The sequence below is a fragment of the Phyllobates terribilis genome, unplaced genomic scaffold, assembly GCF_046119375.1.
Source record: "Phyllobates terribilis strain yellow unplaced genomic scaffold, ASM4611937v1 Scaffold_1__5_contigs__length_1240528914, whole genome shotgun sequence".
NCBI classification, from domain to species: domain Eukaryota; kingdom Metazoa; phylum Chordata; class Amphibia; order Anura; family Dendrobatidae; genus Phyllobates; species Phyllobates terribilis.
Window position 1 is genome coordinate 921,159,937 of NW_027362761.1, and position 12,859 is coordinate 921,172,795.

The 12,859-nt window shown below is 43.3% G+C and overlaps 1 protein-coding gene across 1 annotated transcript; it reads right to left on the bottom strand.

The window, feature by feature from the left end:
- Positions 1–2,240: 2,240 nt before the first annotated feature.
- PGRMC2 (progesterone receptor membrane component 2) lies at positions 2,241–12,635 on the bottom strand. Its single transcript, XM_073641584.1, has 3 exons — positions 12,133–12,635; positions 4,898–5,053; positions 2,241–3,613 (listed from the first exon to the last, which is right to left on the bottom strand). Exons 1-3 carry the CDS (start codon positions 12,413–12,415, stop codon positions 3,516–3,518), a joined length of 537 nt encoding a protein of 178 aa, XP_073497685.1. The 5' UTR covers positions 12,416–12,635; the 3' UTR covers positions 2,241–3,515.
- Between the last annotated feature and the right edge of the window lie 224 nt (positions 12,636–12,859).

The following is a 12,859-nucleotide window of genomic DNA, read 5'->3' on the forward strand; positions in this document are numbered from 1 at the left end:
ACAATTTTCTTCAAGATCAGGACCCTCGTAGCATCTTTTCACACATCCTCCATACACCTAAATTAGCCCTCTGTGGATGTATTTGTACATATACTGGCTGGTAACCAGTTCATGGAGCGTTATTTGAATACCCTCATTATTATATTGATAGCTAGACCATACAAGGACTCTTTACCATTCATCTTTTTGTGTCTCCTCCATTTCCTCAGATTGTAAGCTTATGAGCAGGGCCCTCACTCCTCTTGGTAGCTGTTGTGTTATTCTGTAATGTCTTTATTGTCTGTGCAAGTACAAGTCCCCTCTAAAATGTAAAGTGCTGCAGAATGTGTTGGCACTATAGAAATAAAATTATGCATTTGTGCGTTATGGAAAACAAAAGCCATAGGGCCAGTGGTATCAATTCCAAATATTACATATGAAATTATGTGGATGGAAAGTTTTTTTTTTTTTTTTTCAAACTGGCTATAGGCTATGTTCCCACTTCTGTCATGGATTTATTGCAGGACCTTTATGGACACATCTAACCTTTGCTGTTGCTGAGGCTCCATTGTAGTTCAGAAAGGGTAGCATGTGCAGTACTTCCTTTACCATGTAAAAGATGGCCCATAAGATGTAGTTAGTTTAAATTATGTGTAAATAATGGGATTTGTCAGTTATGGAGGAAATAAAACCGAATCGGCCATAAGATAGATCCGTGTTATTTACGGTGTTTCAGCTCTCAAAGGGTTATATCATTATAAATGCACTTGTTGAGGGGTAGACTATATTCGGCAGCAAGTGAATATTAAGATTTTGTGCTGAAAAGAAAAAAAAGACAAGTATAATAGTCCATTTATACTGGCCGATTTCAGGCAAATAATGAGAACCGACTGATTATAGTTAAGTTGTTCAGCGCTCGTTAACCAGCGTATTTACCCAGGCTGACAAATATTGATAGTGACAGAAAGATTCCTAACAAAATATACTGTTCAGAGGCACAGAATGGTTGTATCGGAAGTACAACCCGTTTACACAGGCCAATGTGTTTTTTTTGTTATATTTATGCCGGCCTAGCAATTAAATTACTAGAAGAATAGGTAGTTACTCATTTTGTGAAGTGATTGCTGGCATGTTTAGAGAGGGTAATCAAGAACAGGCTACGCCTGGTTTCCTTTTCACCATTCACATGAGGCTGGTTTGGCACATGGAGAGGTAGGACATATAGTGGTTAGGAACCATCCATAATAAAAGGTCACCTTGACATGGTTGGATGGATTTTGCACTTTTTGATCAAAAAATGGTAACCAAGTACCTCACTTTTTAACTGTTACAGCAATTATGGAGTTCATTAATGGCAGTGTGATGACGCATCATGTTAGTCTATTTGCCACATGGCGTATTTGTGCACCTTTACATTAAATACTAAAAAGGTGTGCAGGTCTTATTTCTTTTTTATTCCTACAAATGTTTTTTAAAAATGCAGGGAAAAGAAACTTCCTGTTTCTACATACAGAAGAGAAAAAAGAAGAATTAGCTGGGTAGAAAGGCAAAACTAGCAATTGTAAGTACACAGTGCCGTATAATATGATGACTGCAATATATTAGGATAATACTTTGATGGGAGGAGTGCTTCTTTAAAGATCTGAGTGAATTTGACAAGGGTAAATACGTGATGGCCAGATAAGACTGAGAACAATATAAAAGAGAAGTGGTTAACTGGCACAATGTACAGGGAACACTTATGCACATGGGAAGTGTAGCAGCTTGTCTAGTCCGATCCCACTAAACAGCTACTGTATAGAAAGGTGTAAAAACAAAAATACCGTGCATGGCATTTGGTTGCATAGCTAGCTGCAGAACGGTGAGTGCGCTCCTGCTTACCAATGTCCACCAAAGCTTTAGAACAGGATCCATCACATCTTATGGACATCTAGGGGCATGTGCCGTTACGGGGGGGGGATAATGTGACCCGACACATTCAGGAGAGGTTTGCGGAACAAGACAATTTAAGGTATTCTGCTACAGAAGACGTGGTACCTTCTTGTGGACTTCATGCCATGGAGTGAGACTGACACAGAATTAGGATGTTGTAACACAGCAGGAAATAACAATGAGGAAACTTCATAGATCCCATTGGACACATTTTCTATGAAAACCTTTCACCCCTAATTGCAATATGAGACATTGAGATCAATGAAGATTAAGTTTTGCCCCTACTCCCAAAGCTTTACTTTCCACTGTGAACCATAGAAAAGCCGACATTTGGTTTATTGTACATGCTTTATTAAAATGGTACCCATTATTTACAGTTTCCTCAGAAAACACAACTCGCATCTCTCACAACACCCACACACTCTCCAAGCACACCGACTACTCCACAAACATGTAGACTGAACGGTTTTTTCTGAGCAAAATAAAGCAGTGCTGGGGGCAGGAGGGGCTGCACGTGGCCATACAATGCTATCTTTAGAACATATTATATGGCAGTAATACTGAAGACTCCTTTTTTCCATTCTATTTATAGAGAATGACAAAGTTTTCCAGTCAATACAGAACATCAACTTCAGTATCAAAGCTGCTTGCAGTGACTCTGAATTAATACATGTTGGGCTTTTTTTTTTTTTTAATTCCCTTAAAGCGATTCAAGTCTTTACAAGAAGTAAGGCACATAGAGAACAGCAGGGCTGCTGGAGACGGCTGCATGGCATTTTATCAATGGATCAGAGGCCTCTGCAGCAGCAAAGCTGTTCAGATTGATTTCATCACGAGTGCAGACGAACACTAGCCTACAAGATGCTGAAAAGGTTGCCTTTAATACAAGTGGATTTAGAAACCCCCCCTCCTACATATCACCAGGCCAACACCTACAGTGCAGTGCTGGATGTTTTAGACAGTGGAAAGAAGAAGAAATAAAAAGAAAACCTGTCTGATCTTTGTGAGATTCACCTGAAGATTTCCCAGAAAAAAAATATATATATGAGATGCTAATACCTGGCATTGCTAGTGAAAACGTACATACAAAATTACTGTGGACTTCACATCGAAACATTGGTATAAGTAGTGCAGACTGACAAATGTCCAGAAGAAGAAAGGGAAGGGGCTGAAGAATAAGGGAGGTCAACATTTCTACTCATCACACAGGAACCAGGACACCACAAAGTGTACGCTTCTTCCCAGGCCGGAGCTAACTGTACCTGCCAGCACTATGGCATAGGAATGCCCAGCTAGATTTACAAGGAATTATGGACTAGTGTTGATAAAACAAGTAGAGCTATAGGTAATGTTTCCCACAAAGCTGGGATCCTGGACCAGGGTTCATTACACAGCTACTGCCTTGTGGCCGGGAGGGTGGAGGAAATAGTTGGCAGTAAGGATCAAAGAATGCGTATTATTAAAATCTTCTTTGCAGGGTCATCTTTGTACAAAATCTGGACACTAGTGTTGAGCACATTATCCACCTGAAACATCCATGTTTTATTTTTGGGGAGTTACAGGTCACAGTTTTTGAAAGGCCCCCCGACTTTGGTTGTGAAAGTTCATTCCTGCTTTGAGTGGTCTCGTACGTCTTCTTCATCTGTATACTCAGACGGCTCTTCTCCTGGCTTCAACAATCGCCCAACATATTCATACTTTTCTGTTAAAAAGAAAGCCCTCATTAGGAAGAGAACTCACAGGTACAGCATGGAAAGCTAGAAAGGTTTCCTTCTGGTTCATTAGTGCCAGGAGCTCGACACGCTCCACTGAACAGAACTAACACTCAGATCTCACTAAGCTTCCGGGGAAGGACCATGTCAGGCTAATCATTTCATGTTACATAGGCTGAAAGACCTAGGTCCATAAAGTTCAACTTTTCTCCACCAATTATACACTCTGTCACTAAATTAACTATAACTAGTGTTGAGCGAGTATGTTCTATTAACCCTTTCGCTGAGTATGCTCGGGCCGAGCTCCGAGTATTTATAGCTGCTCGGTGATATGGTTGAATCGCTCCCGTGTGCATGATTTGAGCCTGTTTGACAGTTTTAATACATGTGAGGAATGTCTATTTCTTACACATTCCTCACATGTAATAAAACTGTCCAACAGTTGCAAATCATGCACACGGGAGCAATTCAACCATATCACCGAGCAGCTATAAATACTCGGAGCTCAGCCCGAGCATACTCGGAACAGAATATACTCGCTCAACACTAACTATAACCCACAATGTTGAGTACTGAGGAAATCATCCAGCCTTTTCTAAAAGCTGTTATAGTGTCCGCCATTACTACCTCTTGTGGTCGGCATTGCAAAGTCTGAAAGCTCTGACTGTAAAGAACCCTTTCCTGTTTAGCTGCTGGAATCGCCTTTCTTCATGTTGTATTTCAACCATTCATACAAACTAATACTTTACAAAATAGCCATTGTGGACAATATATGAACACATCCTGGTCATAAACTAGGGAATCTTTGGCCAGATATCACATTTGCTAAGCTACTGCTTTAGTAGGAATCACAAGTCTATCTGATGGAAAGGCAGCAACATATAATATATTAATCAGCAAGCAGCTAGCTGTTCAAATCAGCAACATGTAATATATTAATCAGCAACCAGTCAATTTTTGTACGGGTTTACTTCTGTAGAGTAGTATAAAAATGTATCACAGGATTGTTATAGCCACAAGGTTGTGCTAGTATCGGATACCCGTCATGCGACAACACTACCCCAAGGATGGACGATGGTGGGGGAAGGGGAGCAGCACGCCATGGCAAGTGTCTTTTTCAAGACCAAGTATCCAAGTAAATTACAATTTTTACATCCTGTGCAGTAAGAGAATATTCCAAAATTCAATCCGATTTTGAAAAACTTTTCAGAAACCATCTACTAGCAAGCCAGATTCTACAGAATACACTGTATACATTTACAGCTATACTGTACCTTTAAACTGCATCTCCCACTCTCGAACACTTTCCATTTGTACAGCTTTGAGGTCTGACAAGTCGTCGTATTCATCTCTTAGTGCCTCTTTGTCAAGACAAAAAGTTGCAAGTCCCCTGGAAGCATCTCTACCAGCAAATATCCCGTATGGTCCATCTGTAAAAAAGAAAAGCAAGACCTCCTTGTAAATTAAGTAGATAGGGTAATCAAAGCTGAACATTGCAACAAGACCGCCATGTGGTGCATTCAACCCCATCTCTGTGCACATGCTCAAGAAACAAGACACCAAACGCAACAATTACCATGCTCCATAACATGACACACATAGAATACACACACTGAACATATCCTCTTCAGAATACCCAGTAGGAACCAGCTCCCTCCTTCTTTATATATAGACACTGCACCATATGAGCACTCGTGTCTCACTTGTGTATGCACTAAGAACAAAAGCATGATATACCAAGCGGCAAATACACCTACTGAAATAGGTCGGCCATTGCTGCCATCTGACAAGGAATTTGTCAAATGCTAAACCTCATATTTGGCACAGAAGAGAGGCTGCTCCTCATTGCAATGAGAAAAACAGAAGCTTTGACCCTGCAGATCTGTAGAAGCTGGATTTCTATGTGCAGGCCCACTGGAGTACTACAAGATAGCTATCAGTTTTATTTTATTCCCAGGACCTATATAGCTAGACCTGTAGTTTAACCGTAGAATCCGTCCACTTAGGTTTATCTTTCATGGCTGGAGCATTTGCACGAGCAGAATGGCCAGAATCAAACAATTTTCTCATTACTGCAGCTGCTGTACAGTACAATGCATTAAGGTGTGCTTATACATCTACACCTCTCCTACTCCCTTTAATGGGTTTAACATTTCTGAGTGATTCAATGCGACTAAATCTAGCATTTTTAGGGCTGGTGATCATCATTGCAACCAAATTCCCACTGGTTCCTTCAATAGGTCAGAAAAAAAACAAAGATGCATTAAAGGCTTAATCCAAGGAGTCCTCTTTCCAGCAGGTTCTCACTGGGTAAATGTTCATGCTTTTTTTTTCTTTTTTTTAGTAAAACCAAATCCTAGACAGAAGAGAGTACAAAAATAAAACTTTATCAAAACTCCACTGTGTGAACCTGGCCTTAGGACTACTTTCCAAAAAGTGCTCCTACAACACATTATATACAGACATAAGGTCTCTGACGTGGTGACTGGTCTTGCTGACCACCTACTGACCATATTTCCCTACAACCATTAACCTTAGGGATTTATATGTAATTGCAGGGGGCTCAGGACTTATGCAACTCAAAGCAACATATCAACGGTGATGTTAAATACCGGAAGTATTGCTGCTATAAACTAAAAATCACATTTAAATATATTTCTCCATTTTTCCACTGTATTGGACATCTGTGGTATTTTTCTGAAGTTTACATTTAAAGGGTAAAACAAAGTTGATAGGTGATAACTTGTTGAGTAATGGGTGTCGGACTGCTGGTACAGCTGTACAGGGAGCATTTATTCCGACAATGGAGCGGCAGCGCACATGCTTGACCTCTGCTCCACTCATTTCTGATGGGACTGCTGTACACTGCAATTAGGCTCAGCTGAGGTCAAACGTTTGACCTGTCAAAGTTTCATAGCAGGGATTTAAGTTTCCTATTGGGCATAACTTTAGCCCCTTGAAGCAGAATCTGCAACATCCTCATACACAGGGCTGATTAAACCACTGAACATTTTTGCTAGAAATCTGTAGCATTTGTGAATGTATATTACATGTGAATTTTGTAGCGGATTTCCCAATATTCATTGCAAAAAGTGAAACCTGCATTCATACCCTGTAAATTTCAAAAGCCGCATGTCTATTTCCTCACCATTCCTTTTCGAAAATGTTATCCACAGGGCTGTTCTGGCACCCTACACACAAATCCAGAGCACATATGCCTATACTGTGACATGCCAGATAACTAGTGGAATACGCCAAAAGTACAACACTGACAGAAGCAAATATCCAGATTTCCCCAGGGATTTTCATCTACAGTAATTCTCTCCTGTTTTATGTAGAAGTTAGTAGAGAAGTGTGTTAGGTTACAGGCCCCAGCTATTGCCATGTGCAGGGTAGAGCAGTACAGTTTAACCTCCTCTCTATTACACGACTCTCATGGCCACTGAACAGTAACTAACCCAGACAAATGTCAGATAACGCTGTGTACATAGCAAAGTATTAATCTCTGACCCCTAGACCCAGCCGCTGCCCTGGTGAGGAGCGAACCTGCATTACAGTCATATGTAACCAACAAGTCAAGTACATGAGCAAGGTCAGCGATGTGCAGCCCCCCATACATAGTGCTTTCCGCAGCCTGCACTCCCTGCTGCGTTACCATCATCACCCTCATGGAAAGGTTACGTGGTGGTATGGCACTGGGGCTAGACTCCATCTAAATGTAATCTATTCAATTCTCCAAAACCACTTATTCTACCAACAAGAGATGTGCACACAGTGCTAAGGATAGTTTTCTTCTAGCTCTGGAATGTGCTGTGAATTTTACAAAGTTAGCATTGCCAAATATGTCATTTTACTTCAGTCATTTGCCCGGGAAATATTACAAATCACAATGTGAACAATGCAACGTGCCAGCTCAGCTATGAGACTAGACGGTATTTCACAGAAATGCCAGGGAAGGTCTGATGGGAATCCAGAGGCACACAGTGCTAGAAATAGCAATCACACGTGTTTGGTCTGACAGAGCAGTAAGAGCGTCACCCCATAAAGACCCCCGACAGCAGGCATACACCAGTGTTTTCTGCTCCATAGACAGAATACAGTCTGCCATAAACAGTAGCCACCATCACACATTTACAGGGCAAGGGAGTTTCTATTGGTGTTTGTGTATGAGCTGTGACTGAAGCTTAACAAACGGATTATAGTAGAGGAGATTGGGAGGCGATTTCAGAACAAAGAAGCTACAGAACTCAGATTTCTAAGAAGAGAGATCTATCATAACACTAATCATCTATACAGTTTCTAATTCTGGTCATAAGCATTAGATGGCTGCCGGCTGAATGAAAGCCATCCTTCCTGGACCCCATCCCCCACATGTACTCTTAGCATGGACAAGAGTGCTGGTCTTCTCAGTAGGAAGAGGGGACTATGCCAGGGCCAGACACAGCAGGTAGCAACTGATCCTACAAAGAACAAAAGAGTCCAGCCCCTGAAATCCAACTGTCTGATCCTTATCTGCAGTGACATCTGCCATCAGGCAAGAGGCAGGGGCCTGAATACACACTACATAGTCAGCCATGCCCCTCAAGACTGTCAGGATCCTGCACAATATACATCTAATGTATATGGCCAGCTTAAAGGGGTTGACATATCTTCATTATTTAGAAGTGCACCACTCCCCAGCGTTCTGCTTGCTGGGAACAGAATACACTTCACTGAAGCTTGGAGGAGCGCAGAGACACTGAAGCTGGCCAGATCCATTCAGTGAGAGCAGTGCCATCAGCTCCAAAAAAGCCATTTGCCTGCAGATATATTGGTAATCGGGAGGTAAATAGTGTGTGAATCTTGTCTGGCTGGTTTATCGGGAGGGCGGCTGCAGGGAGAAGATGAAGTTACAGGTGCATCTCACTAAATTAGAATATCAAAAAGTTCATTTATTTCAGTTCTTCAATACAAAAAGTGAAACTCATATATATAGTCATTACAAACAGAGTGATCTATTTCAAGTATTTATTTCTGCTAATGTTGATGATTATGGCTTACAGCCAATGAAAATACAAAAGTCATTATCTCAGTAAATTAGAATACTTTATAGCGACAGCTTGAATAATGTTTTTAAAATCCGAAATGTATGTTCAGTAAATGCACTCAATACTTGGTCGGGGCTCCTTTTGCATCAATTACTGCATCAATGCGGCGTGGCATGGAGGCGATCAGCCTGTGGCACTGCTGAGGTGTTATGGAAGCCCAGGTTGGTTTGATGGCAGCCTTCAGCTCGTCTGCATTGTTGGGTCTGGTGTCTCTCATCTTCCTCTTGACAATACGGTCAGGCGAGTTTGCTGGCCAATCAAACACAGTGATATTGTTGTTTTTAAACCAGGTATTGGTACTTTTGGCAGTGTGGACAGGCGCCAAGTCCTGCTGGAGAATGAAATTTAAATCTCCAAAAAGCTTGTTGGCAGAGGGAAGCATGAAGTGCTCTAAAATTTCCTGGTAGACGGCTGCGCTGACTTTGGTCTTGATAAAACACAGTGGACCTACACCAGCAGATGACATGGCTCCCGAAACCATCACTGATTGTGGAAACTTCACACTAGACCTCAAGCAGCTTGGATTGTGGCCTCTCCACTCTTCCTCCAGACTCTGGGACCTTGATTTGCAAATGAAAATTGGAACTCTGGGACCTTGTGGAGTGTGTCAATGACTGCCTTCTGAACATCTGTCAAGTCAGCAGTCTTCCCCATGATTGTGGCACCTACTGAAACAGACTAAGGGACCTTTTTAAACGCTTAGGAAGCCTTTGCAAGTGTTTTTTGTTAATTATTTTATTTTTACTGAGAATGACTTTTGTGTTTTCAGTGGCTGTAAGCCATAATCCTCAACATTAACAGAAATAAAGACTTGAAATTGATCACTCTGTTTGTAATGACTCTATATAATATATGAGTTTCACTTTTTGGATTGAAGAACTGAAATAAATGAACTTTTTGATGATATTCTAATTTTGTGAGATACACCTGTATATTTTCCCTGCAGCAGCTCCCTTCTCATCCAGGGGAGGTGCAGGGAGCTATTACAGGCACCACTCACTACACAGTGACAGCACTGTAATCACTCCCTGCACACTGACAGCCTGTGCTGCACACATACGCACACTCACACTTACTTGCTGCCAGTCAATATGCTGGGGAATGATTACAGCACTGTATAGTGAGCTGTGACTAACAGCTCAGTGCACCGCCCCAATGGCTAGAAGCAGCAGTAAGAAGGAGAGTAAAACTCAATTTTCTCACTGTAGCTATGCTTCCAGTAGGTCTGACAGACATGGTTTAAACACCATTTACCCTGCAGGAAAATATCGTTTATGTGGGGGGAGGGGGCAGGTTCCATTTAAAAGCTGTATAGGAAAGAGAATGTAGGCACTGTACTCCTTGCTTGCCTAGGAGACTGGCAACTTCCAAAACACTGAAAAAGTGGACAATAACCTAGGCAGCAAGTTTAAAATAAAAAACTTCATTCTTGAGTACAGAGGAATTTTAATAAAATTGCTTGTGTTTACAGGCACTTTGCAATTTTACCCAGATTTCATGATGAGAAAACCCCTTTTGACAGGCTATCCCTGCATGTGTCACAGCTGTCTAACAGATGTGACACATGCAGCCTTGTAGATTGTGAGCCCTGAGTCTCGGGCAGGGTCCTCTCTCCTCCTATACCAGTCGCTGACTTGTTTTGTTAAGATTATTGTAAATGTTTTTGCCTTTTTCACATGTAAAGCGCCATGGCATAAATGGCACAATAATAATAATGCAGCAGCTGTTACTGAAATGCTGTGCACGCTGACACTACTCGGCAAGTACACGAGCGTGCTCGTTTAAAGGGTAAAACGAGCACGCTCACTCATCTCTAGTGAAGACAGATAGAAAGCTGTACTTAAATGTCTGACCCTGCCATGAATCACTTAACACCTGTACTTGGTTTAACAGCCATTCTGTGCTGACAGGGTCCCTTTAAATGGCTTTGTCAGCACAGAAGGTCTGTTCAAACCAAGTACAAGCGCTTGGTGCATCATGGCAGGGGGATTCATAAGTCTGCAGTGACACAGAATGACTGCAGACTTATTGATTTGGATTGGACAACACCTTTAAGCATGGATATAGACTGAAACCAAAAAATCTAGTAAGGATTAATGAGTATTGTCCAAGGAGGTAAGGTGCTATATATAGGTTGAAAAGTTGTGGGATCCAGTATACTGGACCCCACCAATCTGACATATCTGTACTATAAGGCATTGTGGGCTATGAAATCACTTTTTGGAGGATCTCAGTATGCAAGTAGCATCATTTGCATTGTAAAAGTTGTTGACCAAGTGAGTATCCAGCTAACAGCCATAAAGAAGAACTATTCCTAATATAATAATAATTCCTCTATTCACGGGATATACAATTTCTGAGCAGATGACGCCCCCACAGACACCCCCTGTAGCAATGGAGCGCCAGTGAGCATATGTGATCACATTACTCCTATAGACAATAAATAAGAGCTGTGGTCGCACATGTTCACCAATGCTACAGTCACAAAGGGGACTTTGGGCCCCCAGTACTTGGGATCAGTGGAGGATAGCCAGTAAACGGGTTACACATGCTGTCCATGGGAAAACTCCTTTAATTAAATGATTCTACATGCAGCTGTAACAGCATGGTTACTGACATACGAGATATATGAACGCTACCAATAGCACAAGTAAAGCTGCCCTGTAGACCTCTGCCATGGACTTTCTCCTGGAACATGAACCTCAGTAACCTTAGCTCTTCCCTAAGATTACTGCTATAGACAGACAGATGTAATGTATGGAATATTAGGCAATCTTCTTACACGGACCACATGGATAGGGTGTCCTGATTGCATACCCACGTCAAATTGGGTATTCTGAAGAAAACTTTCAGAATATATCTACACAATAAAGGTCTGACAGGTGGCGGTCCAGTTGTGTGGTCCTCACCCCTCTCCAGAATTGGGGTCTCATGACCCACCTGATGAGTTTCCAGATATTTCACCCAGATGAAGTAAGGGCTGGAAAGGAGACCAATGTCTCCACTCACTTTTGGGAGCCCCCTACTACCTTTAAGAACATAAGGCGCCCAGAACCCACACCTGGTGTAGAAAGGGGGTACACCTCTATTAAAGGCTACGCCAGATGCAACCAGTGGGTGAGCAGCACAGGTTTGCAGGTGGGTGGGAGCTGCATCAGTAGGACGCCCACTATCAGACCTCTATGGCATGTCCTTAGGATCTAACTGGACCCTTCACCCAAAAAAGATGCTAGGCAGGAGTGCCCACCCCAGAGCAATGATGGGTGTAAACACATCCTCCACCCAGACTTCCCTCACCCGACCCGCAGAGCCCTCTCCCACCCCGTGCCCTCACCCGACCCGCAGAGCCCTCTCCCACCCCGTGCCCTCACCCGACCCGCAGAGCCCTCTCCCACCCCGTGCCCTCATCCGACCCCTCTCACCAGGCCCGTAGAACTTGCTGCCCTCCGTCACGTCGAACACCTTCCCGTGCACGGCCAGCAGGATGCGGGGGTTCTTGGTCCCGTCGTAGTCCCGCAGCTGCTGCAGGGAGAAGTCTCTCCTCTTCATGCGGGGTAACGTGCAGGCCTCTCGGCTCCCGCTGCCTCTCCAGCGCCCGTACACCCGCCAGGCCCCGTACACCAGCGCCGCCAGCAGCCCCGCGTTCAGCAGGACGATCCACACATAGTCCCAGCCCCAGCCGGAGGCGTCTTGCTGCCCCTCCATTACCCGTGCCGGGTTCCTCCGGGTCACCACTGGACGACACCCGCCGGGGGGAGGGGACGCGAAGCCGCACACCACAGACCGGTCTCCTAAGGGAAAAGTGAGCGGGGGGTCTCAGTGTCCGGGAGTGGAGAGGGACAGGACTGCAGCACAGCGTCGCCTTGCCGCTCACCAGGTGACGGTCACAATAAAGCGCCACGGCACTCACTTGTGACGTCACTCAGTCAAGGAGAGAACGAGGAGAGTGTGCTTTTTTTTTTGTTCAATAACTTTATTTGTCTGCTACATGTAGAGTGGGACACATACGGGGGAGAGAGATGACCCAGTGCGCGATGTAGGAGATGCTGTGTGGTAATGTAGGAGTTCTGTGGGGAAAGCGGCAGCTCCCGCGTTATCAACGGCCACAATAAGGACAGGGGTTAATTTCTCTTTTTTTATTAATTCATT